Source organism: Dasypus novemcinctus, chromosome 9, assembly GCF_030445035.2.
Source record: "Dasypus novemcinctus isolate mDasNov1 chromosome 9, mDasNov1.1.hap2, whole genome shotgun sequence".
NCBI classification, from domain to species: Eukaryota; Metazoa; Chordata; class Mammalia; order Cingulata; family Dasypodidae; genus Dasypus; species Dasypus novemcinctus.
Window position 1 is genome coordinate 16,586,142 of NC_080681.1, and position 27,375 is coordinate 16,613,516.

The following is a 27,375-nucleotide window of genomic DNA, read 5'->3' on the forward strand; positions in this document are numbered from 1 at the left end:
TTGGCTGGGTCAGTTTCCATTTTAAATTCTGGCAGGTCCCGTCACCACTTACGAATCTAGGATCTGGGACACAGCTTCTACCCTACCCCAGCAGTACTATGTTGCTATCTGGCTTGTGGGCAGCAGATCTGGCTAGGGAGTGAATATGACTCATTTGGCCCCAGAGCTGAGGAGTTGGCTATGGGTGCCTGGGTCAGACAGTGGTATAGCTTGATTTAAAACTTAAAAATAATTATACACATAGTATATAAGACTTCATTTGTATTCTTTTCCCAATACAGCAAATATTAGTGACTCTGTATTATTAAAACCTGTTTTTAAGATTTCCTACTTCATTTATATGTCCACGGCCATCACATTTCATTAGTTATTGCTACTCAATAAAGTTCCTCTTCCAAGCCATTTTATACTCAGATAGCAACACAATCTTCCTTTTTAAAAATGTGTCCTTCTTCCCAACATACAACACTCTGTAAGGACCTATAGTGGTTCCCCATTGCTTACCTATCAAATGTAATCAAAAGTCAATCTCATATTAAAGATCATTCACTATTATTATGATTCCTGTCCCTTATGCCCACTTTCTCTCTAATTGTTCTTCATTCCTCACCTACACAGAGAATCCCCTCTGCCCAATTAATTGTCTTTATACAACATATTATCTGCTTCCCCAATGAGCCTCAACAAGCTTTTTTTCCAAATAGCATACCTCCCTCTCCTCTTGAAGCCTCTTATGAACTCAGAAACATGCTCAAAACCTTCTTTCATCTCAAAGTTAGGCATAACATTTAAAGTAGGAAAGGAAAGAATGATGTTAAATAAGGAGTATAGAGGAAAGATACATGGACATATTTTGGAATTTCTGCATTTTAAACTGCTGAGCCAAGAAGTATTAGATTTATGCTGTTACTTAACTTTATTTTTAAAACTAATTTTTATGATTGATTATACTTTCAGTGAATAAAATGTGAAAAGTAGAGAAAAACACAAAAATAAAATAAAATAAAAATTATCCCCACACACAATTCCACCACTTCGAGCTAATCATAGATTATGGTCTCTCAATCTCCCCCTTCCTCTTTTTAATTAGCCTCATGCTATTAATACTGCTTTTTAAAATCTTATTTTGTCACTTAAATGTATGTAATGCACTTGAGCTATTTTAGTAAAGACATTTGTTTGTAAATGGCTAAGCAGATAAATAAATCTATATAAGTTGAGTCTAGGCACTGTTCTTTCCCATTGTTTTCATGTCTCCTTAGTGCAAACTCTTTATAACCCTAACCCAACTCTATCACCATTTAAAGACCCCATATGCAATTTGTTGAATGGTTTTATCCTTTTTTTTTTTTTTAACTCCTTGGCTACTGAACTTACAAGACAAATAAAGAGTAGCATTTTATATTTTATTAGCATTTGGGGCATCCAACAATTTTATGGTTTTGCCAAATATTGCTTGAGGGTAGGCAAGAGTCAGCTTCTTTCCATGGACTTTTCCTCACTTAGGAAAGGAATCAAGAGTCACTATTTTGAGTCTTGAAAGCATCCATAAAATGGATACAAAGGAAACTGTGTATGTCTGAATGGTTGTGGTATTTATATATGTGTGAACGTGTATAATACTCTGCTTTCTGGGGTAGATAAATTTTATTCTCTGTCTTGGGAAATTGGCTGAAGCCTGAAGCTTTGCAATCCTGGCATTGGACTGGATGAAGTGGCACAATCAAAAATATTGGGTTTAACCCCGGTTCCCTTGCAGCATTGTGTGGGGATTATGCAAAGGTGGTCTCAGGATGCACGATATGAAGAATATAGATAAAATGCAGAGGGTATTCCATAGGTACATTCAATAGGTATTCATTGAACTCCTACTATGTGGTAGGTTCATTTCTAGGAATTGGGGGTAGGGCAGGGAAAAAAAGAGAAGTTCTACTTGGGACCAAATTCTAGTTATGCAGCAGTGTCACCCTAAGCTGATGTACTTAACTATTCTGTCTTCACATATGAAAGAGGGAGTTCAATGATTATATTCATGGTTTCTTTCAGTTCTAAAAGATATGATTCTGTACTGCTATGACCCCAACTATTTGGCATACACATTGCCTATAAAATTCCAATTGTGGGGTCCATGATGCTCTCTCCTACCACCCTGCTAAATCCCTGACTTCTTAGACCCCTCCCCCAGCTGCCCCCACCTGCCCCTGTTCTCAGCATCACTGGAGGATCTATAATAATTACACACGGATGTCACCAATGTGCTTTAATAGCTTTGTTTCCCTGGTATTCTGGTAGGACCAAACAGCAAGAGCAACCAAAGGTGAGTTTTGCTTTCAGGGCAGTAACAAAATTCATAGAGCAAGTGATGTTCCTTAAGTGCATACAATGCTTAGTGTTTGTTTGTTTTTTTTACTTAGTTTTACTGGTTCTTATTATTCATTGATCCTCATGAGAAGCAAAAGAAAGGCAATTTGCATTTAACTAAAATCAGCCTGTGGTTTCAAGAATATCTTCCACAGTGGTTGAAAAATTGAAAAAGAACATATTAAATGCTAGTATTGTACATTCCTTTGAACACGATTTTAGTTTATTAATGTAATTCGAGTTTGAGGAGCTTATATATGGGAGGAATAGACATACTTCAGCATCTCTGTTTATCTCTTAAATGCAACAGATTGCACCACTTGGCATTTCATTTTTTACATCGTTGCTGGCTCTTCCATCACAATTTCTCTAGCTTAAAAACAAAACAAAAATATTCCACCTAATCCAATACAGTGCTCAACCTCCTATTTTTAAGTAAAGATACATGCTACTCCCCAAGGTTCAAAAACTAAAGGGCAAAAGTTAAAATATGGAAAGACACACGACGGCAAGGCTGGCCTTTCCTTAGGATTGTCTCATTCTTTTCACTCAATGTAGCTGCAAAAAATAGGAGGGATGATAGTCAAAATTAGGCTTTGGTGTGAAAAAAACCAATCTGTTTTTAGCACTACAAATAGTTCAAATCCACATACCCAGATAAGACTGTTTTATTTCTGTCCGTATATCCTACAAAGAGTCCAGTGATGTTGGGATAGGAAGGAACCGTGTTATCATAGATGAGTTCTGTGGATACTAGTTCTTTAGGATATTAATAGATGTTATTTGTCTATGCAAGTTTGGGAAGCTCTGGCGTAAATAAAATGGAAATGTTTGCTTAAAGTAGGACATCTCAGGGCCTTTAATATGCTAATATGCACTATAAGTCTCTAAGGAGGAAATGTTGTGAACATTTTCCAAATGTATTTTTCCATTACAGCCTTTATTTGAAGAGTAATTCAGAGAAACACAAATCTAGTATAATGCTCTCATTTTATCCATGAGGAGACAATGCTTCTTGGTGGATGGGACTTGCTCTGATCCCTCAAAACAGTATTAGCACAGCTAGAGCTAGAACCCATTTCTCTTGACTCCTAGTTGATGGCTCTTTCAAAAGGAAAACAAATAATGATTTCAGATTTCTAATGTTTTGTTCTCTCTCCTCTTAACACATTCCTAGCACAGTATCAGTTTTCTTAGGTGCCAGTCACAGCACAAGAAAGAGCTAACACTGTAGCTATCACAATTATATAATGTTCTGGACTGGGGCCTTTGAATTAGTGGGGTTTGTGAAGCTTCTATATTAAATATTTAAAACCTTGTCTACTCATTCTTTCCATCTATTTTCAAGTGGAAATTCAGAAACAAATTCATATGCCAAGATAGAAACAATTTTAAAATTTTGCTTTCCCTTTTCAGTGATCGATTGACCTTGTTGAGATGCAGTTTTCCTACCTATAAAAAGGTGGCAGAAATAGTAACCATGACTTTTATCCAATATAGTCAGTTCTGGCTAAGCTTAGTTCTAAGAGTGAGTGACATTACTAAGTTGAAATACAGAACTGTTTTGCTACACACAATCAAATAAATATGATAAAACTCGTACACCAATATATTTGTTCTTATGTTTAGAGAAAGAATGAAATGATCTCTCTCTTAAACCATTGGTCCCATAAATCCACAAAATCTCTTATGCTGTATATCAACCAAGGCATGGTCTCCTAATGTGTCATGGAAAAACCTTCAATCCTAAGGATAATACCCAGTGAGATCTTCCCAGGATGTCAACTACTGAATTAGGATAAAAATATATATATTGGCCCAAGAAATTAGATAGAAGCGCTGAAAGAATCAGTTTCCCATCACATGGGAATGGAGATGTAGCTGGAATGCAGCTGGAACGTAGCTTTCCATACTAATGCAAAGTTAAGTAAGGGAGGAAATTATTTCCCTCTTTCATTAGGTGATGTTTTGCCTAAATATCCTTATGTTTCTTAAAAAGGAGACATCTTTCCTCTAATGACCCACTAGCTTAAAAAAATCTTTGTACTAGGGAATTGAGGATAAAGAGACGACTTAAACTGGGTTATTTTTCTGCACACTAATGAAGTTTATAATTTAATTGGAGGAATTATTAGATATATTCTCTCCTTTTAATGGTACAAACCTCAGAGGAAAATGAGCTGCTTATGCATATATTCTCTTCATAATTCAAGAAATCCTCAAGGATTTAAAAAATATGCTCCATATCAGAATGGCATTCAGTTGTCCACTTAAAACAGGTACCTCTAAGCAATTTTTATTCTAAGCATTTCCACTGGAGTTTAGTATCAATGCTTTGTGTTGTTTTTTATTTTTAATTAGGTTATGCTTCTCATTTGTGTATTATTTACTGAGCATCATTCTCCCTATAAAAGAAGAACAAACTGAATTTAAAAATTTTAGACCATGCAATGGTTAAAGATTCCTTTACCTTAAAGAAAAGAAGACTTGGGGGATAGGATCTTTGACCGTGAATTTATGAAATTTTATTATATGAAAGAGGTGGCACACTTATTTATATTAGTTCCAGTACACACAATGTGGACTAATATGTGAAAGTTAAAAGGAAAAGCAGATTATCCTCAGTTTAAAGATGACCTCCCTAAAAGTAAGCTGAATTAGCCATTTCCTAGTTTTTCTAGGACTAATTGTTGCTTGTTTGTTTTAGTGTTCGTTAACGCCCATTATTGAAAAGCAGTTGCAGGTAGTAAAAATTTAAGTTAAAAATATGAGAGAAAAATTAATATTGAGAAAATTAGGTTCACTGACTTTTCCTTTTTTCCCCTCAGAAAATGCAAAATGATTGCCCTCATTTGATTTTAGTAGTAAAACATTTATAGCTAATACAGTATGATAAATTGCACAAACCATACTTTAAAGTTGATATATAATGAAGTAAGAAATTGGAGTTCTAATAAAAACATTCCCTGGACGCCCATCTGGTGTAATGAAACACTGAGCCAAAAGTTGCAGAGAGAGTCTCTCAGAAATGTTCCAAAAGGGGCAGAGTCCCAAGACGTGGGCTTGATGTTGCAATATAAAGATGGTTCCTTTGAGAGTTTTGGGGTCCCCTATATGTAATGAGCTCAGTTTAGGCCAGTATGGCAGCAAGAGCATAACGTTGTAGAGAAAACATGAGATTTGTCATTAGCAACCTTGATTTCGTCACTTTATAATCTGTGAGATGTCAAAAAAAAAAAAGTCATGGAACTTCTCTGGCCTTCAGTTTCCTTATCTGTAAAATGGGGTTGAATAACACCTGCCTTTTAAGTCTATTGTGAGGATTAAAGGAAATAAGTTACCTGAAAAGAGTCTTATTATTTAAATAGTAGTGGGAGCTATTAAAATTACTTTAATCATCACTTCTTTTCTGAATTTCTTCCTATTCCTCAGATTATTCCTTAATTCACTTCATAGCTTACCTTTTAAATGACAGTGTTCCATAGAATTCTGACCATAATGATTTATAATTATAAGAAAACAGCCTACTTTATCAATGTCATCAATTCCCAAAATTTCGAACATCACATGTAAGGTGGTGATGTTCATACCAATATTTCTAGCTCAAACCTTTTTCTAGAACACCAGAACAGTATTTTTAAATCTTTAATTGGAATCTCTACTTGGATTCCTACCACTTGACTTGGCACCACAAAAATAACTAACCAAGTCAACTCACTAATTAACTAAAATGTTGCTTCAGTATTCCCTATCTTTATTTATGGCCCCATCATCAAATCAGTGGACTAAGAAATCCTACCTACACTCCTTCTTCAAAATCTGTTTGGTCACCAAGTCATAATGACTTAGTAAGGAAATCCCAAACCCTTGTGTCTTGATGGCCTCTGTAGAATTTGGAGAGGTTTTCGGACTCTCCACTTGCACAGCAGCATTTGGAGTTATAGTTGCACTATGATTAAGCAATGTTCCAGCTCTCCAGTCTGCATCTCCTTGTTAAAGACTGCCACACTGGAATCATTTCTATTCGATTGCCTTACGGTGTTTCTCACTTGTTTAATTGATATGTAAGAAACTAAGTAATTTTAGATTTTCTATGACATGGGAGATTCAGAGGCTAAGAAGTAGGCATCTTTCAATGTTTCTTGAAGAGCTGAAGGTACACTGAGAGAATATGGGAAGGACTCTCCCATGATTCTCTCCACTCCATCTGTTCTCATATTTGGAGTTCCTTAATTTGCTGTGCTCTTTTATAAGCATAACTTGTCTGCCAAAAATATCCATTCTGCCCTGGCTGCCTGGCACACGAGAGCACATATTTCAAGACACCATACAAATGACACATCCTCATTGAAGCTTTTGCTGACTTCCCAGATTAAAGAGTAGCTTCTTCTGTGCTACCACAGCACTAAACACATTCACACGTGGGAAACACTTAACCCACATCGTCATCATTTTTGTTTACATGTCTGTGTCCCTTCTGGATCTCAGCTCCTTGAGACCAGAGATTGTGCCTGTGCATCTATGCACATCTACCGTCTAACCCAGAGTCTGTCCAGGATGGAGGAAAAGTATGTATTGTGACAGAATGAAGGCAGGTGTTGTACAGGCAGATTAGATGCGGTTAAGTGGTAGTAAATCCCAACCTCAGTAACTACGATTTGATTGGGAACAAGGGCCTGTGCTTCAAAAATATCTTGGAGGCTGCCTCTCATGTAAGAGGTAATGAGTAAATATTTTGGTAGATTTATTTGACTTGTGGGTAGGAAAATGACTTTGAAAGCATGCACGATGATTGCTAAGCCTTTTGTAATGAGATCACTTGGGTGTTACATGATTTTTCCAAATTATTTGAGAAAATTTGAAAAATGCCTTTTTGCTCTTAAACTTTTAAATTTCCCCAGTGTTCTTGCTTTCCTGGCCTCACACAGTTTTGCACTAACCATTTGAAAGCCTTGCTTCAAGAAAATGAACTTTGGCCCACCCAGTCCTAATTATAGCAAATTTCAAAGCAGTGACGTTCAAAACAGTGAGGGCTGACAAGCATGAATGGGATTCCTCCTGAGGGTGAGAGGGGAGGGGGCCGTTCTCATTTCTGATGCCCACTTCGAGAGGCTCTGTCCCTGGCCCTTCCCAGGACCTGGGATTAGTCAGGGAGGCTGCGGTTCTGGGCTGGGGCAGCAGTGAACTGAAGATAGCACCCCGAAATTTGTTCAAGTGGAGCTCCTGCGCCAGAGCGCCCTGGTTCCTTTCTTGGAGGTCAGCAACGGAGGTACAGGAAACAAAGTCAGCTCTATAAATTGTAACTGCCAGCCAGTGACCTGCAAGATAGGCACTGCAAGGAGTGAGGAATGCGTAAACAACAGTGAGAAAAACACTATTGGTAATTATGCTTAGGAATAGTATATTGAAAGGCAGGTAACGCAGATGTGGTTAGAGTCTTCTGGGCCACTGAGACAAGTTCTTAAAATTCTTGATATTCCAAAAGAATTCCCATTATATTATGTCTAAGCAAAATCCCTTGATGTGTTGCTGATATTATATCTTACAATGAGCTGGTGATTGCCAAATATTCATTTGCCTTTTAGATTTAACAATTATTACAATAAATCACTTTACTTCCTTGGAACTGTTCAACTCATAGAAACAATACATAATGCTCGATTTATATATATATTTATATGAGTTTAAACAGTTTAAACATCTCTTAAACAGGATGGCTAACTTTACAACTAATTCAATTACGGAAAGTTTAGAAGGGAAGAAATAAAACACTTAAACTCGAAACTTCCAACTGTGTAACTAAGAAAACATTTTTGACATCATCTATATGTGACAGCTCTTGAATTAAAGCCCCTGTCTGTATAAAAAGATGTTCAGAACAAACATCTACTCTTCATTTCTCCTCTCACCCCTCATCTTGGTAGATTTTATTTATGCATTAGTCGACCTTTGTGGCCATTAGAACCATCTTGCTTCAGCAGTTAATTAACACAAGTACCATAATTTAATACAGTTAATGCTACTTGATGCCCTTTAATGTACCTTCCATTAGTGATATTATTGTAGTATTACCCTGTAAATTAAAATGAGATCAAGACTAAGAGAGCCGCTCTTTAATTAAGGTGCTGGCACACTGCACTCGTCTATTATTCACTAGAGAAAATCACCCTGATTTACTGAAGCAGGATATCCATAAGTCAGAATCAGTTCATGAAGATTATTAGGTTATTGAACAATGTAAGTACTGCAGAGTTGCTGAGATTGCCAACAGCCATGTTTTCTCTTTTTCTTCCCTTATGTTAATAAATAAACACTGAGAGGAAGTAAACGGGAGCAAAATAAATATGGGACAGAGGAATAAAATTTTTACAATGAGATCATAGTTTTTGTCACCATTAAAATAGATGTCAGATGTAGCACCTGCCCAAAAGAATATAAATGCTGCATTTGTCTATTGACAATAAAATCATCATTTTGTACCAAACAATACTAGCTAATATAAAACATAAAGACTGTATACACACATGTACAAAGAAGTAGTGAGTGGGAATTCATAGCCTGTGGATTTAAGCCAAGATTTTCCAAGTATTTTTGTTTCATAGCTTAACATTTCAAGGTAAAAGATCCTGTATTCTTTGCCACTATTCTATGGGTATTTATGTCCCATCTCCATTCTACTTTCCTAAAATAACTCATGCCAATTCCCACATTATGGTGAGAAAGGGGTGGGGAGTGGGAGTGACAATTAGAAAAACATCATTATCATTATCAGATATAGACATGTAAAGGCATGCTGAAATATTGCAAGCATTTTTCAGTGGGATGGGGGGAGGAGGGAGAAGACCTCCATTATATCTTGAAAAATTTATATTTATAATATTCCTGAAATGGAACCTTTAGAACTTGCTTTCAGAGGTCATAAATTAATATTCAGTCGTGCTCTAGATGATTTACCATCTAAGAAAAAGACAACCTAGACGTACCCCTACTGAAATGTTCAAGGGTAAAGTAATTTTATAGCTGAAAGACGTGTGCACCAGGCAATAGCTCAACATTTCCCCTTAGTGTCTCCATTAGGAGCAGATCTTCCTTATATAACTTAAAAGCTGGAGACACGCCCGAGCCATCAGGCTTTGCTTCTTTAGTCCCTCCCCTAAGACTAAAAATACCCAGGCCATCTGGTGCCTGGTACTGTTCATGCCAGCATTGGTTTGCCCCGAGGAATTTGGACCATGTTTGGAGGTGACAGAGTGGGACCTTATGGAAGGGGCTAACCTCTATTGGACCTTTCTCCCTTGCCCAGCTGCTTCCTCAACAGCTTATAGTTGACTGGAAAACAGGAAAAGTCAGTGGAGGTGAGTCCCAGAAAAGGGAGGAGGGCTCCTCCAAACTCTGAGAACTACTGAAATGCGCTTGGAGGACACTGTTAGGATAAGGGACAAAAGAAAAGGGAGCAATCTGTGAGAATTTACATTCCTAACATCTCACAGTTGGGTGATGGCAGGTTTGACACCCATGGGGAATGCATAAAAATCCCTTTAGTTTTAAAGTGTCTTTTATACTTCCTTTAATTAATCAGAGGAGACCAAAATAACTATCTAATAACAAAACAAAGACTCAAAAATGGTTATTTCCCAACCAAAAGGCTACACAAAATTACCTCTTTTTTTTTTTTTCATGAATGAGAGTGTTTCGGGAAATTAGGCATAGGGATTTTGGCTCAGGTTAAGGAGTTCCTGAACTGCAAGGTAGAGGAAACTGGCCTAGATTAGCCTATTTAACGTTGCAGAGCACACTAAGATTCAAGTTCAAATCTTAGTTTATTAATGCTGACATTTATTCTAGTAGATGAGCTGAACACTTGTTACTTCACTGTGTCTGCTGTTGTTAATAGTAATGTCAATATTAATTATTTTCATATGTCATATGTCCCCAAGAATAAGATACTGGAAACAGATCATCTTCTGCTAAAGTGTTGATAATTATGATGGCTGCCTTTTATTTTAAACAGCAAATTCAAGTATAAGGTAACAGCTCCAAATCACCTGCTCCTGGTGCCCTGCTATACCTTGGAACCTGCAAGCTCAATAGTGTCCCAGTCCTTATTTCTCCCCAAGATATTATTTTGCTTTGAAGACATCTTTCATGACACATCACCATGACCTTGGTTAAAAGCTTTTAAGAAGGTCCCAAAGCTAAAGATTCCTGGCTCTTTCAGGAGAAACAGGGACCTAAAACAAGGCAGAGAATAGTAGATGGCCATGAGTTTCTGCCACTGCTCCACAGCTAAGATTCTGAAACCGTTGCTGCCATACTGAGGTAAGCGCCACACCCCATTCCATGTGCCCACCATGGCCCTTATCTACACAGCATGGCCCTCCTCTTTTCTCTTAGCACATAAATACAATAGCACTGCTATTAAAAAAAAAAAAAGGCTAAGGGAATTCTAAAAGGCCAGGGACTTTCAGCTCCTCTCTGGTTTCTGAAGACTGGGCTACTCTATGGAATGCTGGGTATGACTAAATTGAACAAATCCTGTCTTTAGGTATAAATTTCAACAATACTTAGTTAAATCTATATAATTTATGCACTGTTTATATTCTCATCTTCATAAAGTTTTATCTAAAGCTCTCTTGGCATTTTTTTAGGGTGATTATTATTTTTGCTTTCTCTTTTTTTCCCCGAGTTTGCTGTCTACTCACTCTTAGCTTTCATTTTTCCCACCCATTTTCTCAAGCTTCAACTCCCATCAGTCAATTACTTTGATAGCATATCACACTTAATAATGTGGTTGAAAATCTCTACGCTGGTGATCGTGGTTCTCACTATTCATGTTTTCCACTTAAACATATTTAAAATTATTGGAAACTTGCTCAATTGTGCGACTGGTATATTGTCAAAACCAAAGATTCCCCTGATGGTGACCATTTATGCGTTTAAATTTTAGCTATGGCCCATCTGCAATTCACCTATAAAATGAAGGGAGCCCAACTAAGGTTCATATTGTTGAGACATCAAAAAACTTGAAAAATCAAGCTTGCCCATCTTTGGCAAATGCATTCTCTTGGCTAGATGCTTTTGGTTCTGATTTAGTAAATTTAAAGGCGTGCAACATTCATTTCTGGAAATTTTTATGTAATGTAACAAAGCATAAACAAAGAGTTGTACCATGCTGAAACTCATTCTTTTCTTGGGACCACAGCAGGCTAGTGAGATTGAGGACACAAAGAAAATCACCTGTTTCTAAATTCTCCCTTGCATTCAAAAACAACAGTAAGACGTATTTCCTGTTTTTCAGTCCCTTATAGAGCAAGTGGCTCTCTGGCTGTACCGCGTCAAAAACTTCAAACACCTCCTGCCTCCTGATTTAAGTAGTTCTTTCATCTGGAATAAGATGGTCGCTTTTTTATTTTTTAAATTTTTCTTGTGTTTAAATTCTAAGGATCCCTACCAGGTTCAGTGAGTCTGGGTTACAAATTATTGCTGAGTAAGAAGGGTCTCAAATGCCTTCAGAAACTACCTCTAGGCTGATGTTTGTGAGAAAATGTTTCAGTAGAAATTGTCAAATGTCACTGTATAGCTACAGGACAAACACAGTACATTTTCTTGGGACACACCTACACGCATTCAAGTCAGACAGGGTGTTGTCTTACCTTCCGTGTACCTTTACATCTGAGATCGCATAAAAGTAGCGTGCCAAGTGTTGCTCATCTACAAATATTTCCCCGGTGGCTGGTCTCAAAAGCCTTATCCTCAGGTCTGTGATTGTAAAGAAATCTCTGAGTTTCTTGGTGGTATCCAGCTGTCCGTAGAGGGAAGCCATATTGCGTAGTCGAGGCCCAGCAAAAAACGCGAACCTATCTTTGATTTCAAAGTGGATTATTTTGCTATTTGTCATGTACCCCGTGGAGTACTCTTCTGTGCAAATGATTTCTAAGACGGTATGCTGTGATAAATCCTTCACGGATTTAGGGTCCATGTGGAAAGCATCTAAGCAGTCTGTGGCATAATACTGATAGGGCTGCCACGTTCGTCCGTAATCAAGAGATTTCTCCAGGATCATTTGGTCCGGACGCCCAGATTCAAAGGTAATAACTATGTTGTCTGTAAGCTCAATGGTTTTGCTCCAAGACAGAGTGATGTTCACCTGGAGAGGCTTGGGATACTCCTTCCAAGTAGCAGACTGCCAAAATGTGGAGGGGTGTCTTCCTTCAAAATCAAACATCAGCTCAGGGGGATGTGCCAGCTCAGGGGTACTTGCATCGCACTCATTATTGCACATGTAGGGGTTTCCCTATGGAAGAAGAGAAAAAAGAGGATGCATCAGAACACTGTTTTGACACATCTTGCCACATTGCTTTTGCTAGGTAACAGACAAAGAAGGACCAAGGAAAGAAAAACCTGTTTGCAGTAATCGTTTTTATTTGCCCTAACTAGAATCTCCTCTTTAACAGCTTTAAAAAGAATGAAAGAAAGAAGAAGCAATATGGTACTTTTCCTGTCTTGCGTCCTTGCATGGACTTTAAGAAAAGTTTACTTATCCCATGTGTGTTAGGCCAATAATGCGGTCACAGAAACAAAAAGACACTGAACAACCATTTAACAGCGCAATGCTTCCGCTTCCTATTAGAAAGATGCTCTAGTGTGTCCGGGGGAGATTCTGGCCTGCCTTGAGGACATTCCTCAAGAGTACACTTCTTTAAAAAGTAATTTTTGGGGAAGTGGATGTGGTTCAAAGGACTGGGCTTCTGCCTACCACATGGGAGGTCTGGGGTTCAGTTCCCGGTGCCTCCTGGAGAGAGGGAGCTGGCACAGTGGGCAGGAGCGGTGAGCTGACATCACCAAAGAGACACAGAGAGGAGAGACCATGAGAGACACAGCAAACCAGGGAGATGAGGTGGCTCAAGCGATTGGGCACCTCTCTCCCATGTGGGAGGTCCCAGGTTTGATTCCTGGTACCTCCTAAAGAGAAGATGAGCAGACACAGAGAGCACACAGCGACCTCAAACAATGAAGGTATGGTGGAGTGGAAGTAGAATAAATAAATAAAATAAATCTTTTTTTAAAAAATCATTTTTCAAGCCCAGCTTTACAGTTAGCAATGGCATGTGGATACCTGTGTACAGTTTGGGAAACAATATGCCCATACAATGTGCTGTTTCTCCTCACTTTGCCTCAAATCCATCATACTTAACTGGGACCCTATTTCATAAAGTCTGCTTTTAAAGCATTTACTTTGTTCATCACAATCATTAGAATGTGATACTCTACAGGCTCTGGGGTTGGGTCCAAGCACCTGCCATCCTATCACTCAGGGGAGGTGGGGGACTTGGGGGAGGTGGAGGTGTGCACTGAGTTGACAGGACAGGAAAATCTCCCACTCAGTTAGAAGGATATTGCCACCTGATGTGCTACCCTGTGTCCGGACCACACCCTTGGATCTTGGCCATTATTAGTCGCCTTCCCCCAATGGCTACTTCCTTCACAGTCCACTCAAAAAAGAAGCTGGAAATAAAGCTCCTTGTGCTATCACCATACATTACAGTGTCACTTCTGCTACACTAGATGGCTATTCTCAGCTATTATCAGTAGACTGAATAGCAAATGTGTAGTTCCCTGATTTTCATTTAGTTTTTAAGAAAATAAATGATATCAGGTATTTCCTTCCTACCCTGGACCAGGTATTTATGAGCATGAATGGACACAAGAAATGACCCTCTGACTTTATCCTTAGGCTTCCTCTTGTAATTACAATTAGATTTTTTTTCTTTTTCATGAACAGAGAGCTCTTCATCCTCCCTGCAGGATGCATGACAAAGGTCTCAAATAGTGAATTTACACTTAGACATTGACATTCAGTTACTGGCTGACTGCTGTGGCATGTGAGATGATGAGCACTGGACCATTACTTTGGCTTCCCTAGAGGCAACTTTCTCCTCTCTAGTCAGCTAATATTCTCACCCACTCTTTTCCATTAATGCAACTGAATCCTAAAGCTGGCAACAGGTTTGGGAGACTCAAATATATTTGAGGTGTGGCAGGAGAAAGGAGAGAAGGTACATTATTTGAGGGACAGAACTGTTTTAAAAATAAATTTATGGCATGCATGATAATGGAAATATTTCTGTACTTCTCTCTCAAATTTCCATTCCGGATTCCTGATCGCAGCGTCTGTGTCACTATTTATAGTATCCCCTTCAAAGAAAGCCAAGGGGGAAAAGAAGTCTGTTCCAGGTGGAATAATCACCAAATTTATTATTATTTAAACTCTCTTATGCATACTAGAAAGGCAAATTTAAAGCTCTGCCAACTGGTATCGGTCTTTTATGGAGGACTATAAATACTGTGGAATCTGTCAGGATTCATACATTCTAAATACATGTAGGTGCACAATTTATTGGAAGGGGTCAGATTTATACAAATCACACCTTCATTTGACATTTACTGAAAAAATACGGTCACTTCAAAATCTGTCGGCATGTAACTATCTGCACAATCATTAACTTGGAGGCTACCACCTTCTTCCTGACAAGAGCAGCTTCGTCTGAGGTCAAGGATCTCCAAACCCAAAAGTATCAACTCTGCAGGATACACCAAAGTGGGCTGGCAGGTCCATTTGTTTGCCTTTACGATGGGTGCCCTGGGCTTCTCAGATGGGGACAGGGTACAGGGAGGAGAGGAGGAGGCACACTAGGCTGATTCTGGGAATGGGTCAATACTAACAAACCTTTGTCTTAGAAAATAAGCTTGAAGAAATCTATCTAGAAGGCATTCATTCCTACACTCACTAAAGGGCGCTGATAAACAACCACCTCGTATTTAGCACTTGGAATGTGCCAGGCACTTTACATACATTAGCTCATGTAATCTTTACAACAGTCCTATGAGGTAGGTATTATCAACCCTACGTACAGAAGCAGAAATTGAGGCACAGAGAAGTGTTAAGTATCTTGTGAAAGATCACATAACAAAGTGAGTAAGAGGCAGAGCCAGGATCTTCCCTCTGCCCACCCCCTCCGTCCCTGGCCCCCGCCAGCCTGTTAACACTCAAGTCCATGCACTTCTCTAGGAGGCAACTTAGAAACTGGGTTGGCAGGTAGAAAGGAGGGGTCTAAGAGCAAATGATTTGGGGAAGCACAGCCTAAGATCGTCTTGCCTTGAGAGCTCTAATGAGCCTTACCATACATCTGAGATGCCTGCCAGTTAAGAACTTTGCCTAACTTTATTTAATTCCTAGTATCTCAACATTATTTGACCGCAGAGCCCCATTTTGTTTCAGTCACACCTATTTATATCCCACAGAAGTAGCGTCCTGAAGAGCAGCCTTAGGGCTTTTCTGCTCTGTGTTACTCTTAAAATTGTGAACATATGGATTCCAAAGCATAAGGTACCACCCAAAGTTTAAGCCATTTAATGAAGACATAAAGAATTCAGCCTCGGCAGGGATGCCCTTCCATGGGGCTCAGCAGGACAGCCAGCTCAGGAAAAATGTTTACATTTAAATCTAGTTGTCAGTTTTCTAAGTACATGCCAGGACAAGGAGATATGTTCATGGCTTTGCACAGACCTGGTGTTTTAGGCACCTGAAAAGTGAGAGAAAAGCTTCATGCATTCAGCATGTATTTATCGAGTGCCTAGTATATTGATACATTTGAGTCCCTTGACTTGGCTCTAGAGATATAGCCGCAAACAAATCCAGGTCCTTGCTTTCAGTGGAGCTTCCATCCTAGTTAGCTGAAATGCAGTAAACAAAAGAATGTATAAAAACTTATGTCACATGGTGATGACTGCAGTGGAGAAAAATAAAGCCAATTAAAGGGACTGTAGTGTTGTGGATTTTATATTGGGAGGTCAGAAAAGATCTCTCCGATAATGTGACATTTGAGGATAATAAAAACAATTCCCAGTTTACACTGGAGAGGCTCAGGGTAGGTTGACCAGAATGACAATTTTGTCCTTCATCTGACTCTACTGTTAGTGATAATTTCAGCAGCATAACAATTTATCGAAATTGCTGGTTAAACAAATCATTTCAAATGAGAATCTACACTTAATGACTGTAGATACTTAAAAAAAAAATCAATTGAACCATTCTCCTTATTTCATAGAAATGATGTTCTTTTAGGAGATTAATGATGATTTGATGGCCATTAGCATAACTTGCTGAGAGACAATGACACTGAAAGAAAATTAGTCGGGGAAAATTTTTCATTCTGGTCCCTAAAGAAGAAACCCTGCATTTTAGGTGAGAGAGATGGGAAAAAGAAATACCTTAAGAAGCAGAACATCTTACCATTCCCAAAAGAGAAAGCTGGAGGGTAGATTATATGCTAAAATATTTAGGGTAAATATTTCACATGGGTGTGATCTGTAATACTGGTGCTACAGAGAATTATCAATATGAAAACAATTGCTGTTAAAGAGATTAGATTAATTGAATTTTCAACTACTTCAACCCTACTGTAATCCTCTTTAATACCATCAACAATGAAATTTATTTAAGAAAATGCAACTTTCCCCTAATTGTGAAAGCAAAGAACACTTCTTGCTGCTAAATCTAACAGACTCAGGCATTAGCAAGTGTAAGTAATTATTTTGTGGCCAGCAGGCAGCCTTAAATAGATCTTAATTTAAGCCTTCTAAGCAACAGATCCTTAGCTGATTGTCTATGGACAAAGCAGAAAATATTTATGACTGTGCTGATAATATTTACACCATTAAGAAAATGCCTCAGCAATTAGACAGATACTGCTACTAAATATTTTTAAAACAATAATAAGAAGAAGAGTATGGATGTTTAATTCTTTTTTTTTTAAAGTTAATATTTTACCTGTGGGGGCATTCAAGTTAGTTGTTAATAAGCAATTTTTAACCAAAATGGAATTGTTCTTCTTCCTTGTCATGCTTTCAAAAGTTAAAAGGATAAATAAAATTAAAGATATGCTTTTATTATTCCTATTGATGGAAGGACATTCTTTCACGTAAGTTCTGCTAGGTCCTTTAAATTAAAAAAAAAAGTTCTATATAGGCAGTAGCTGTGTGATATTTATCATTGCTATTATTTTGACTTTGCACTTCCAAGATTTACCTAGTGGCAAACTCTTGGGAATAACATTGGAGATGAAGGGAATTCTCATGGGAGATTTGCTACTGAACCATAAGTACATGCCAAGCAGGCATGTACTTACAAGTGATTGCGAGAAGCATTTGCGTTCACACTTAAACCGATTGTAAAAAGCAGTGAGACAGAGCTGTCTCACACCCATTTGCATCTGGCTCTGGCTCGTCTTTGCTTGCTCTACTGGTAAGTGACAGTCAAAAGGACAAAGCCAAAGGGAGCAGAAGCAGCATTCTGGAGCAGCACTTGTGACCTGTTCCCATTGTGATTCTGAAACAGACAACCTTAGACTTGGCCAAAGCAAGGCCTTTAAAAGAGCACAGGAATTGTAGCAGAACCGTGTGCTCATTCCTCAGACAGATGAGCCATGAATGTCATGCCTTAACTGGTAAACTGTGGCAGCATCTTGGGCAGAGGCTCCCTCTCTCTAGGAGCCACCCAGGCAGGACAATTTATGGGAAGCTGCTGATTGGCTGCTTTATATCAGAGGTTTAATTGTTGGTGGGAGGCACTGCTACTCCTGGTCCCTTCTAGGACCTTCCCAGCCACTGCACCGTGCCCAAGTCCTTGGGCTCCTGGATTTGTGCTTGACTCACTTGAAGATGCTTAGAGACTCTACTCTGTGTCTGAGAGCTGATGTTCACAGTTCATGCTGAGGGCCCCCTTTCAAGTCTTATATCTTTGTTACTGACACTGAGAGAAGCAGAGAGAAGTCTGAACAAGCAGGTGAGTCTGGTTTAAGACAGTGGATATCTTTTCCAAAAATCTGAAAGATAAGTACAAGCACCACAAATACTGACATGCCCTGATGACCACAGCTATGGAGATAGACTCTATGTAGCCAGAGACTGGAAAGACCCACAGGTAAGCAAGTTTCCAGTTGCCCATTGGCCCTTAGACTATGAACGGCAGTGACCTCTACAAATGGCAGTGCAATCTCATTTCGTCACTGCCCGGTTAACTGGCATATTGAGTATGATGTTGGGTATTCTCACAGTAATGATATATCCTAAATATTTGGGACAGTCCCAACTGTAGACATTCTGAAGTTGTTGCCACCAAAGTACCCGTGTATTTGTCCGAATAAGAGCCCCCACTTTTAGTTTGGAAGATATGGCCGCCATAGGAATAGTACAGAATGAAGAGCTTTGTTTCTGGAGTTAAAAACCAACTGCTTTTTCTAATGGAACCTCTTGCTTGTCACAAAGATTCCTCCCCGGCGTACACACGAGCTTAAGATCTGATTGAAGCAGCTGCTTGCTTCAATCTGCTCCCTGACAATACTAACGCCTTGTGGACTTTTTTACTCAGGAACAAAGACAGGAGGGCTTAACCTTTCTACAACAAGAATACTAGAAGCTGTATCACAGATCATGGACCTTAATAGACACCTGTGTAAATCCCCACAGAGGATTACGGGTAGGATTTTCAAACTGGTGAAGGCTGCAGAGGTCAGGAAGACAAACTTCTAAGAAGGAGCCCAATAGCTTCTCAAGTCACAAGCCACAGAAATGGATTCCTAGGTAGCCATCTAAATCATTACCTTGCATGCGCTGGAGAAGAAATAAATATGAATGGAATTAAGCAGGACCAAAAGCGGGCTTTTACAAAGAAAAAAAAAATCATACCAGGTCAACACTGTTGTGATAGGGAAATTCCTTTTTAAAAATAATTTTCTTTAAAAAGGTTTGGCACACTATTTTGCCTTATAGGTTTTCATGTAAGAGACCAGAACACAGATGTGAAATGTCAATAACTCAAAGTGGAAGTGGGCTGTCAGCATTTTAAGTTAAGGCAATTTGAGAGAAAGAGGGCGGGGGGGGGGTGGTGTTTAAAATATCAGGCAGGTGAGATTGTTCTGCATCCTGCTACAACCGTGCATCGTGAGAGGTAGTCTGAGCATTTTGAATCCTGAAAGCCCTGATCCAGTGCTCAAGATCAAGAAATCCCCTGGTCCCGTCTTTCTTTTGCATGAGAAAACAAGTCCAAGGCCAGGAAAGAAACCATCTTCCAGACAGAATGGAAAGACTGAAAGCATCTGCCGCTGAGGGGATCCCGCAGTCATGAGAGGCAGGAGGCAAACTTCTTACTGGGACACGTTCACAAACTATTGGTTTCTGGGTGGGCCTTCCTGATTTCTCATACTTCTCATTTCTTTCAAGCTCCTCTCTCCCAACTTCACTAGGTACTTATCAGCCACCTACGACGTTAAAAATAAAGCATTGCAAAGAATGCAAAAAATTCACAACAAAATGTTTGCAACGTAGTAGCAAAGATTAGATGTGGGCAAGTAACAATCATGTTTCTCAAGTGGATGACTCATGCTCCTGGAGAAGTAGAGTAAGCCTTGAGAGTCGCCCATAGCACACTAACTTCCCGGAGTGTCCATTTCACCCCTTGTTATATGGTCATATGAGAAGAGTGGTCATATTAAAAACAAACAGATATTTTGTGGATTAAAATGCAGAAAAGAACTTGCAAAGGGCTTTAGGGAACAAACACAAAGAGATTTCATGCTTGGGGCTGGCTGATTTGGGGTCTGGGTTACCACCCACCGAACAAGCGTATGAAGACTAAGAAATCTGGGTAGCTTAGTTCATTTACTCCACTTTACCACCCTCACTGCATGTGATACTTCATTTCCACCATCCTGGAGTGGTAGCAGCAAAACTGTTCTCACCCAGCCTGAGAATTGTGAGTCTAACCATCCGGGCATCGAATTGCTAGGCTGAGAAGGTTTGCTGTGCTCCATCCCAACGGCAGCCTGAGTGGGAACCTCTGTGTGTAGGAGAGTGCCCAGGACTCCGATGCTTTTTCAGAAGTGTACTTTATTCACATGGTAATAGAATATAGAGTCACTTGGGGCATAATTACAATATTGATTTTTAGGTCCCACCCTCAGAAATTCTGATTCTTCGCCTCTGGAGATAGACACAGAAATTGGTGTTTTTTTTTTACAAAGCTTTCCCAGGCTGGGCACTAGGGAAGCTCCTGCTAATTAACAACACCTTTATATTGATGGCTTTCCAAAAAAAAGAGTCCCTTTTTGTGATCTCTGGCTTCCAAAAAGATTTTTTTTTTAAGAACCTAGAGAAGTACCCCATCTATCCTCCCATCATTCACTCTCCATTCAGTCAGTCAATAAGCAGGGATTGGATGCTTGTATATATCAGACACTGTGCTGTGCATTGCGCGTAGTGTGGTGAATGAAACAAGCTTACAGTTTAGACCAGGGGTTCTAATTTTTTTGTTCCATGGACCCCTTTGCCAGTCGGGGGAAATAAATACTACTGTAATTTATTTATTGCGTATATGCTTAAGTGAAGGAAATGTTAGATATTAGCTAGAGGTCAGAGAAAATAGTAAGTTGACTTTTTTCAATTCAAGCTCACAGATCCCCTGAAGTATTTCCACAGACCCCTTGGGGGCCTGTGGATCTCTGGTTAAGAACCCCTGGCTTAGACAGAGAGGCAGTTACTAAAGAAGTAAGCAAACAACTAATTACATAATACCAGATGAAGTAAAAGCTAAGGATAGTTCTTGGACAGAAAATAGCAGGAAGGAGACTTTAATTAGATGGCGGGGGTAGGTAACATTAAATGGGAGACCTGAGAAGTGAGAAGGAATCCATCTGGGATGAGAGCCAGGGTGGAAGAGCATTCTAGGCAAAGGAAGGACAAAGGCCAGGGCTCTAAGCTGGGACAGAACTCCGCACAGCGATTGCTCCTGGAGTACGGTAAGTGGACAGAGTGAGGCTGCAGTGCAGGCAGGGAGCAGCGCGTGCACAAGCCTGGGGCCGGATGAAGAGCGTGGAGATGATCCCAAGTGGAGAGGACGGGCTTTGAGGGGAGGCTTGCCACTATCTACCTTACATCTCTAATGTTCTCCTGGCCTCTGTGTTGACAATGGATGATAAGGGGTGGGGGCAGAGGCAGGTAGGGAACGGCTTCCTGGGGTGACTGATGAGAGATGATGGTGACTTGATCTAGAGTGGAAAGAGTGGAAATGGACAGGTATATTTTGGAAAGCTTGCTTAGTATTAATGACAGATTAGATGTGAGAGACAGGAAGTGATAAAGAGCAATTCTCAGGTTTCGGGCCTGACCAATAGGTATTTGGTGTGCTTTTTTACTGAGCTCTGGAAGAAAAGGTTTGGGGCTCTAGGGAAGGCAAAAGTTCAAGACTGGAAATAAATGTGATATTCTTGTGAGGCATGTAATAGAGCTAAGTCTTCACAGAGCTTACAATGTGTTGGGCGCTGTTGTGAACGTTTTAGGTGTATTAATACATTTACTCGTCATAACTACACTATGAGGCAGATACTAGCATCTGCCCTGCTTTACAGACAAGGAAACTGAAGCACAAAGAGTTTAAATAATCTGCCCCAAATCATATAGCTAGTAAGTCTCAAAGTCAGATACAAATCCAGGCAGTCAGTCAGTGGAAGGGTCTGATAGAGATGAAACCATCATATTCCTTAGTTGTCCTAATTCTGTCTCATTATTTCTTCACCTCTCTACAATCTGCTCCTCTTCACCTTCCCTTGCCTGTTCTTCTCTCCATTTTGGAAGCTTAAAGTTGAAGTTCACCCACGATCTCATCTTTTGGCCTGTTCGAACCCTACCTGACACTTTTACAGTGTCAACTATCATCATACTGTGCTGGCTCTAAAATTCTGTCTTCAGCTCTGATTTCCCATGTGAACTTCAAACTCATTTATCGACTGCATATTAGACATAACTTACATGAACCTCAAACTCAGCAAACTGTAAAGTTTCATTTTCTCCTTTATCTTCTCTTTCCTTCATGAATAATTCAGTTCTAAAGCTATTCAGTGGGACTGGACAGCTGATCCAAGCTATCAGTTTGGTGATATTCCTACCAAAGATGCACAACCTGAATCTAATCATGTGGGAACATGAGACAAACCTTGAAGGACATTCTACAAAATAACTGCCTTGTGATATCCAAGTGTGTCAAGATCACCAAAGCCAAGAAAAAATTGAGGAAAAGTTCCAGAATGATGGAGACTAAAGAGACCTGACAACTAATGCCACCCAAACTAGGTTATTTTGTATTATTGGGATAACTGGTGAAATTTCATGGGTTCTGAGGATTATATGGCAGTAAAATTCCCATCTTTGGTTTTAATGGTTAAATTGTATTTATGTAGGAAAATATACTTATTTGTAAGACGCATGTAGTAAAGTGCTGGTGGGTTATGGGTCAGGTTGAAATCTTATTGTCAAATGGTTGAGAAAACAAAAGTTCCCTGTATTGTACTTGCAACTTGTCTGTAAGTTTGAGATAGCATTAAAAAAACACTTAAATATCTGTGTTAATTTTTTAAATGAATTTTTCATCATCCCTCCAGCAATATATAATATTCATTGCACTGGTACGTAAACTTTAAGATGCAGAAGAAACACCTCGTGATCCAGTCCCTACCCATCAGGACCGTGGAAACTGTTTTTCTTAACAAGTACCCTAGAAGATTCTAATGCAGGTGGCTCTGTACCACACTCTGAGAAACACTGGTATATTTTTTGTTAAGAAGCAAGGTTCTAGGGCCAGACCTATCTAGGTTTGAATTCCAGCTCTACCACTTAGCTGTTGTGTGATTTTGGACAAGTTATTTGACTTTTTGATCCTTTGTTTTTTCTTCTTTAAAATGAATATAACAATATCTACTTCATGATGTTAATTGAGACAAAATTATATAATGCATGTGAAGTGCTTAGCATCTCATTGGCATGCAGTAAGTCCTCAATAATTAGTAGTTAGCATTAAACATGCTCTTTCTATATCCTTTGATTCTGGGAATAATATCCAATTCTTCCAGTTTTCCAAGCTTAATACCTCTGAGCCATTTTAAATTTCTTTTTCTTCCTCAACTTCTATAACCATTCTGTCACCAACCCATTCCCACAGATGCATACTGCCACATTCATTCCTACTCCACTGCCTTTTTCAGTTTTTTCTGCTTTTACTACTGAATTACTACATTAGCTTCTTAAATTCTCTCTCCATAAAGCACTGCCCTTTTACAATCTGTTCTCTATATAGCTGCCAAAGTCATCTTTCTAAAATGCATACATGGCTGTGGCATGTCTCTTCTTAAAGCTCTTTAACAGATTCCCAATTATCTTCAAGAGTACAACTACAGTTCCTTTGCATACCCCATAAGATCCTTTAAGATCTGGCCCCCAAGAGTCTCTGAATATACTAATACTTCTTTTAAAATTTTTACTAACTCAGTGGCTTCAGGGCCACTCAATTACATTTACTGCTTCCAAGGCCCTATATCTAACTTTGTGTTTGTAATTTTGTATGTCTTGTTTTGAAAGGTCTTCAGAATTGTATAGACTCTTATTGCATAACACTTGGTCTTGCCACTCTCTGGACATAGGTAGTCTATTTCAGGGCTCACTGAATTAAAGTTCTCCTTCTTCCTTCTTTGAAATTAAGATGCCATATTCTCAGCTCTTCCAAGCTTTATATACATATATTTTCTCTAAATCCAATTTTCAAAATTATGCTTGTCAAAGTTCATATCCAATATATACCAATATTTCATTAAAATGTCAATGTACTGTATTCAGTTAAACAGAAATAGAATTCTATTGGTATAGAACCAACAAAAAACATAATGTTCATGCATTTGTAAGACTGACATAGCTTTCAGTCCACTGCAGGTACCAGCATCAACCTAAGACAATTAAATAATAAATAAATATTAAGCACCTATCATGTGTTAAGCATAATGTTAGATCTTATAGATTGGCTCATACTAAGGTTGACTCTATCAGCTACAAAATAGTAGTAGAGACAAAACTGAAATAGATGAATAACAGATACTTTGAAAATAAGAAAATGTATCATAGAGGGCTACTTTATATAGTTTATAGAGAAAATGAAATCATCTTTTATTATAGACTAATTTGCATACAAAATGTGCAAAATCTATAGTTAAAGAGAGACATAAAGATTATAAAGTCTCCATGAAAGACTTCTGAGAGAAGGTGGAGTCTTGGCCTTGTAAAAATATCTTTAAGTTTGCCTAAGTAAAGAAGATAGATACATTCTCTTTCCGAATGGAGAAGGGCTCAGTAGTCTTTGAACGCCTTTCATGCTAATGACTGTGACAGGGCTTTATACTCATTTAGCCCTCACAATTCCTTATGAGAAAGGTATTTTACCAATTTTACAGACAAAGAAACTGGAATTTAGGGATGACATGGAACCTACTTAAATGGTGGCGTCTTGTCAATAAAGATGGGAATGAACCTAGTATTTAGAAGGCCAGGGGATGGGTTGTCAGGTATTGGAGATACGTTTATATAGTATAAAGTTGATTTCAAGAGCATTGAAAGCTGGGTAGAAGTGCCTAGGTTTGATTAAGTAGAGAACAAAAAGTCATTAGTGGCTTTTACTGCAGATGTCTCCAGACATTACTAACCTCCTTCATTAGTTTGCTGGATCCCTTTCTAGAAAAGCAAAATTTCAAGTTGAGGTCCATATTCAAACTCATCTCATTTAAGTAATGAAGAAGAATCAAAAAGCAACATTCTATTGTTGCTTTTTAAAAATTTCATTTTAGTCTTTTTTGTTGGCTTTTTTAGGGAAGAGGTTTTGGTTTGCAGAGGGGTTGCAGCTGTGGTAAGGAGGGTCACCACTGGTCCAGAGTGTCAGTGGTGGGTGGATGTATGTGAGTGGGGGTGCACCTGGGGCATGCCTCTATAGAGTGTGAATGTGTTCATGTGGTCAGGGGGGTTGTCTTATGGGTGGACACCTATGGAATATTGAATTCCCATACTGGCAAGTCCTGCTACCTTCTTTCATAGAGTGGTGACAATATGTGGAGTACATGGGCAGAGCCTCACAGAGGAGGGCAGACCAATGCACCAGGTCCTTGATATCGATGCTTGTACTTATGAACCTTGTTCTTGTGAAACAAAACTCAGCCTGGTAATATATGTTGCCTATGAGTTACCTCTTGAGGGCCTCATTGGTTCTCAAAAGTGGCCCTTCTCTAAATCAAATTCAGCATATAAATTCACTACCTTCCCCCTGGTGTGGGACATGACTCCTGGGGATGAGTCTCCCTGACACCAAGGAATTAATACTAAGCACCAACTGAAGATGCATTTGGAGAAAGACATAGACCAAAAGAGGGAAACATTAAATACAAATGAGTTTTTATGGCTAAGAGATTTCAAAGGGAGTTGGGAGGTCATTCCAGAGGTTACATTTATGCATTTCTCAGGAGGATCTCACTGTCTGCCACAGTAAACAGTACCTCAAATAGGAGTGCTCATCGAGGCTCTAGTGACATCTAGACACTATAGGCAGGGCAGACAACCCCAGGAAATTGGCACCCCATCAGTGGGCCTTACCTTGGAATATATGATAACCCATCTTCCCCAATGTATTAGAATTAGACTCACAGTTTTCCTACACATGGTTCTTCTATCCCATCTATTTGAACATATAATTAGCACTATACCAATGAAATATATGTCCCAGAGACTTAAATCTTCTGGCTGTTCTTATGCCAGGTGAGCCCCGAATCTCAACAGAGTTGCAGCCAACACCTACTCTTTAGATTATCAGACTCGCCCAGGACAACTTAGAAAAGGATGATGATGGACAATGCCCAACCCAAGAAGCAGAGAGTATCTTCAACTGCAGGCAAGGCAGGTCCATTCCCCTACCCCATGGGATCTAAGCCCCTCTCAACTGGAAGCAAATTGGGGCATCCCCAAATCCTCAGGATTGAGGAATGAACAAACATAAGGGGGGAATGCAACTATGGACTAAAGTAGACTTCTCCTTATTGTTGTTACTAATGAGGAATGTTGTTAGCAGGGGCGGTGTGAGAAGGGGAAGACTTAGGGTGCATGGGAATCTTCTATATTTTCAATGTAACACTGATATAATCTAAAGCTCCATTAAAAATAAAAATAGCAACATTCAATCAGAATTCTAGGAGGAAGCAATCAAATAATCCCAGACGTACTAATTTGTATTTGTATCATTACAGTTCCTGGCACACAATAAATAGTCAATAAATGCTGAACAAACAAATGAATGAAAAGCCAGTTGTTTGTTTAATTAGCTTCTCTGGTTTAAAATATATGTATTCTCAAATACTGGAAGAGCAATTATGTGTCCTCTAATTCAACTCTCCATGTGCTACACGAATCATTCCTTGTATACCATCCAAAGAAGGAATCTCCTTGACTTTTCTTTTTATTTAGAGATTGGCTATCCAAATCTCAAGTATTAGTTCATAATCTACTTAAAGTTAAGAGATCTCATTGTAGGGTCAGAAAGAGTCTAGAGCTGGCACAGAGCCTGGTAACCCTATTTTCACTGAAGTCTAAAAGCAAATGTCTGGGATAGAGACTGAGCCATCTTTAGAAACTGGAATGTCATGACAAATTCACTGCAGGTATAATGAAAAGGGAAAAGGTTGGAGGTAGAAAAGCCAGCTAGGAGTCAATGATGATAATTTAGGTATGAGAAGACAAGTGGTTGGACTAAAGTGAGCAACAAGATGCTGGGAGATTCGGCAGGAATTAGACTGACTATTAAGTACAGGGCAAAGGAAAGAAAGAATCAAATATGACACAAAAGTTCAATGCCTGGAAGACAGTGAAAATGCATCTGTAACTAGTGTAAACTTGGCGCTCTTGCATTGCCTATCTCAGCAGAGTTCCATTTGCAGAGACATTAGTTTGATATGCAACTGAAAATCAAGAAAATGCAGAAGATATTAAATTGATAATGCACAGCACAACATTTTAAAGTCCTCTATCCTTATTTCCCTCTAAATAGCCTACATACATAATTGCTGTCCCTCAAATCTTTCTTACCTCACTCCATGTTCCCAT

The 27,375-nt window shown here is 39.0% G+C and overlaps 1 protein-coding gene across 5 annotated transcripts in view; it reads right to left on the bottom strand.

Moving 5' to 3' along the window:
- Positions 1 to 27,375, bottom strand: part of NTNG1 (netrin G1) — a 356,764-nt gene that overhangs the window by 146,933 nt on the left and 182,456 nt on the right. For all 5 annotated transcript variants that reach the window (XM_058303107.2, XM_058303105.2, XM_058303108.2 and 2 more), the window contains exon 3: positions 12,015 to 12,655. In XM_058303107.2, coding sequence (XP_058159090.1) covers positions 12,015 to 12,655 — 641 coding nt within the window. The remainder of the gene's footprint in view (positions 1 to 12,014; positions 12,656 to 27,375) is intronic.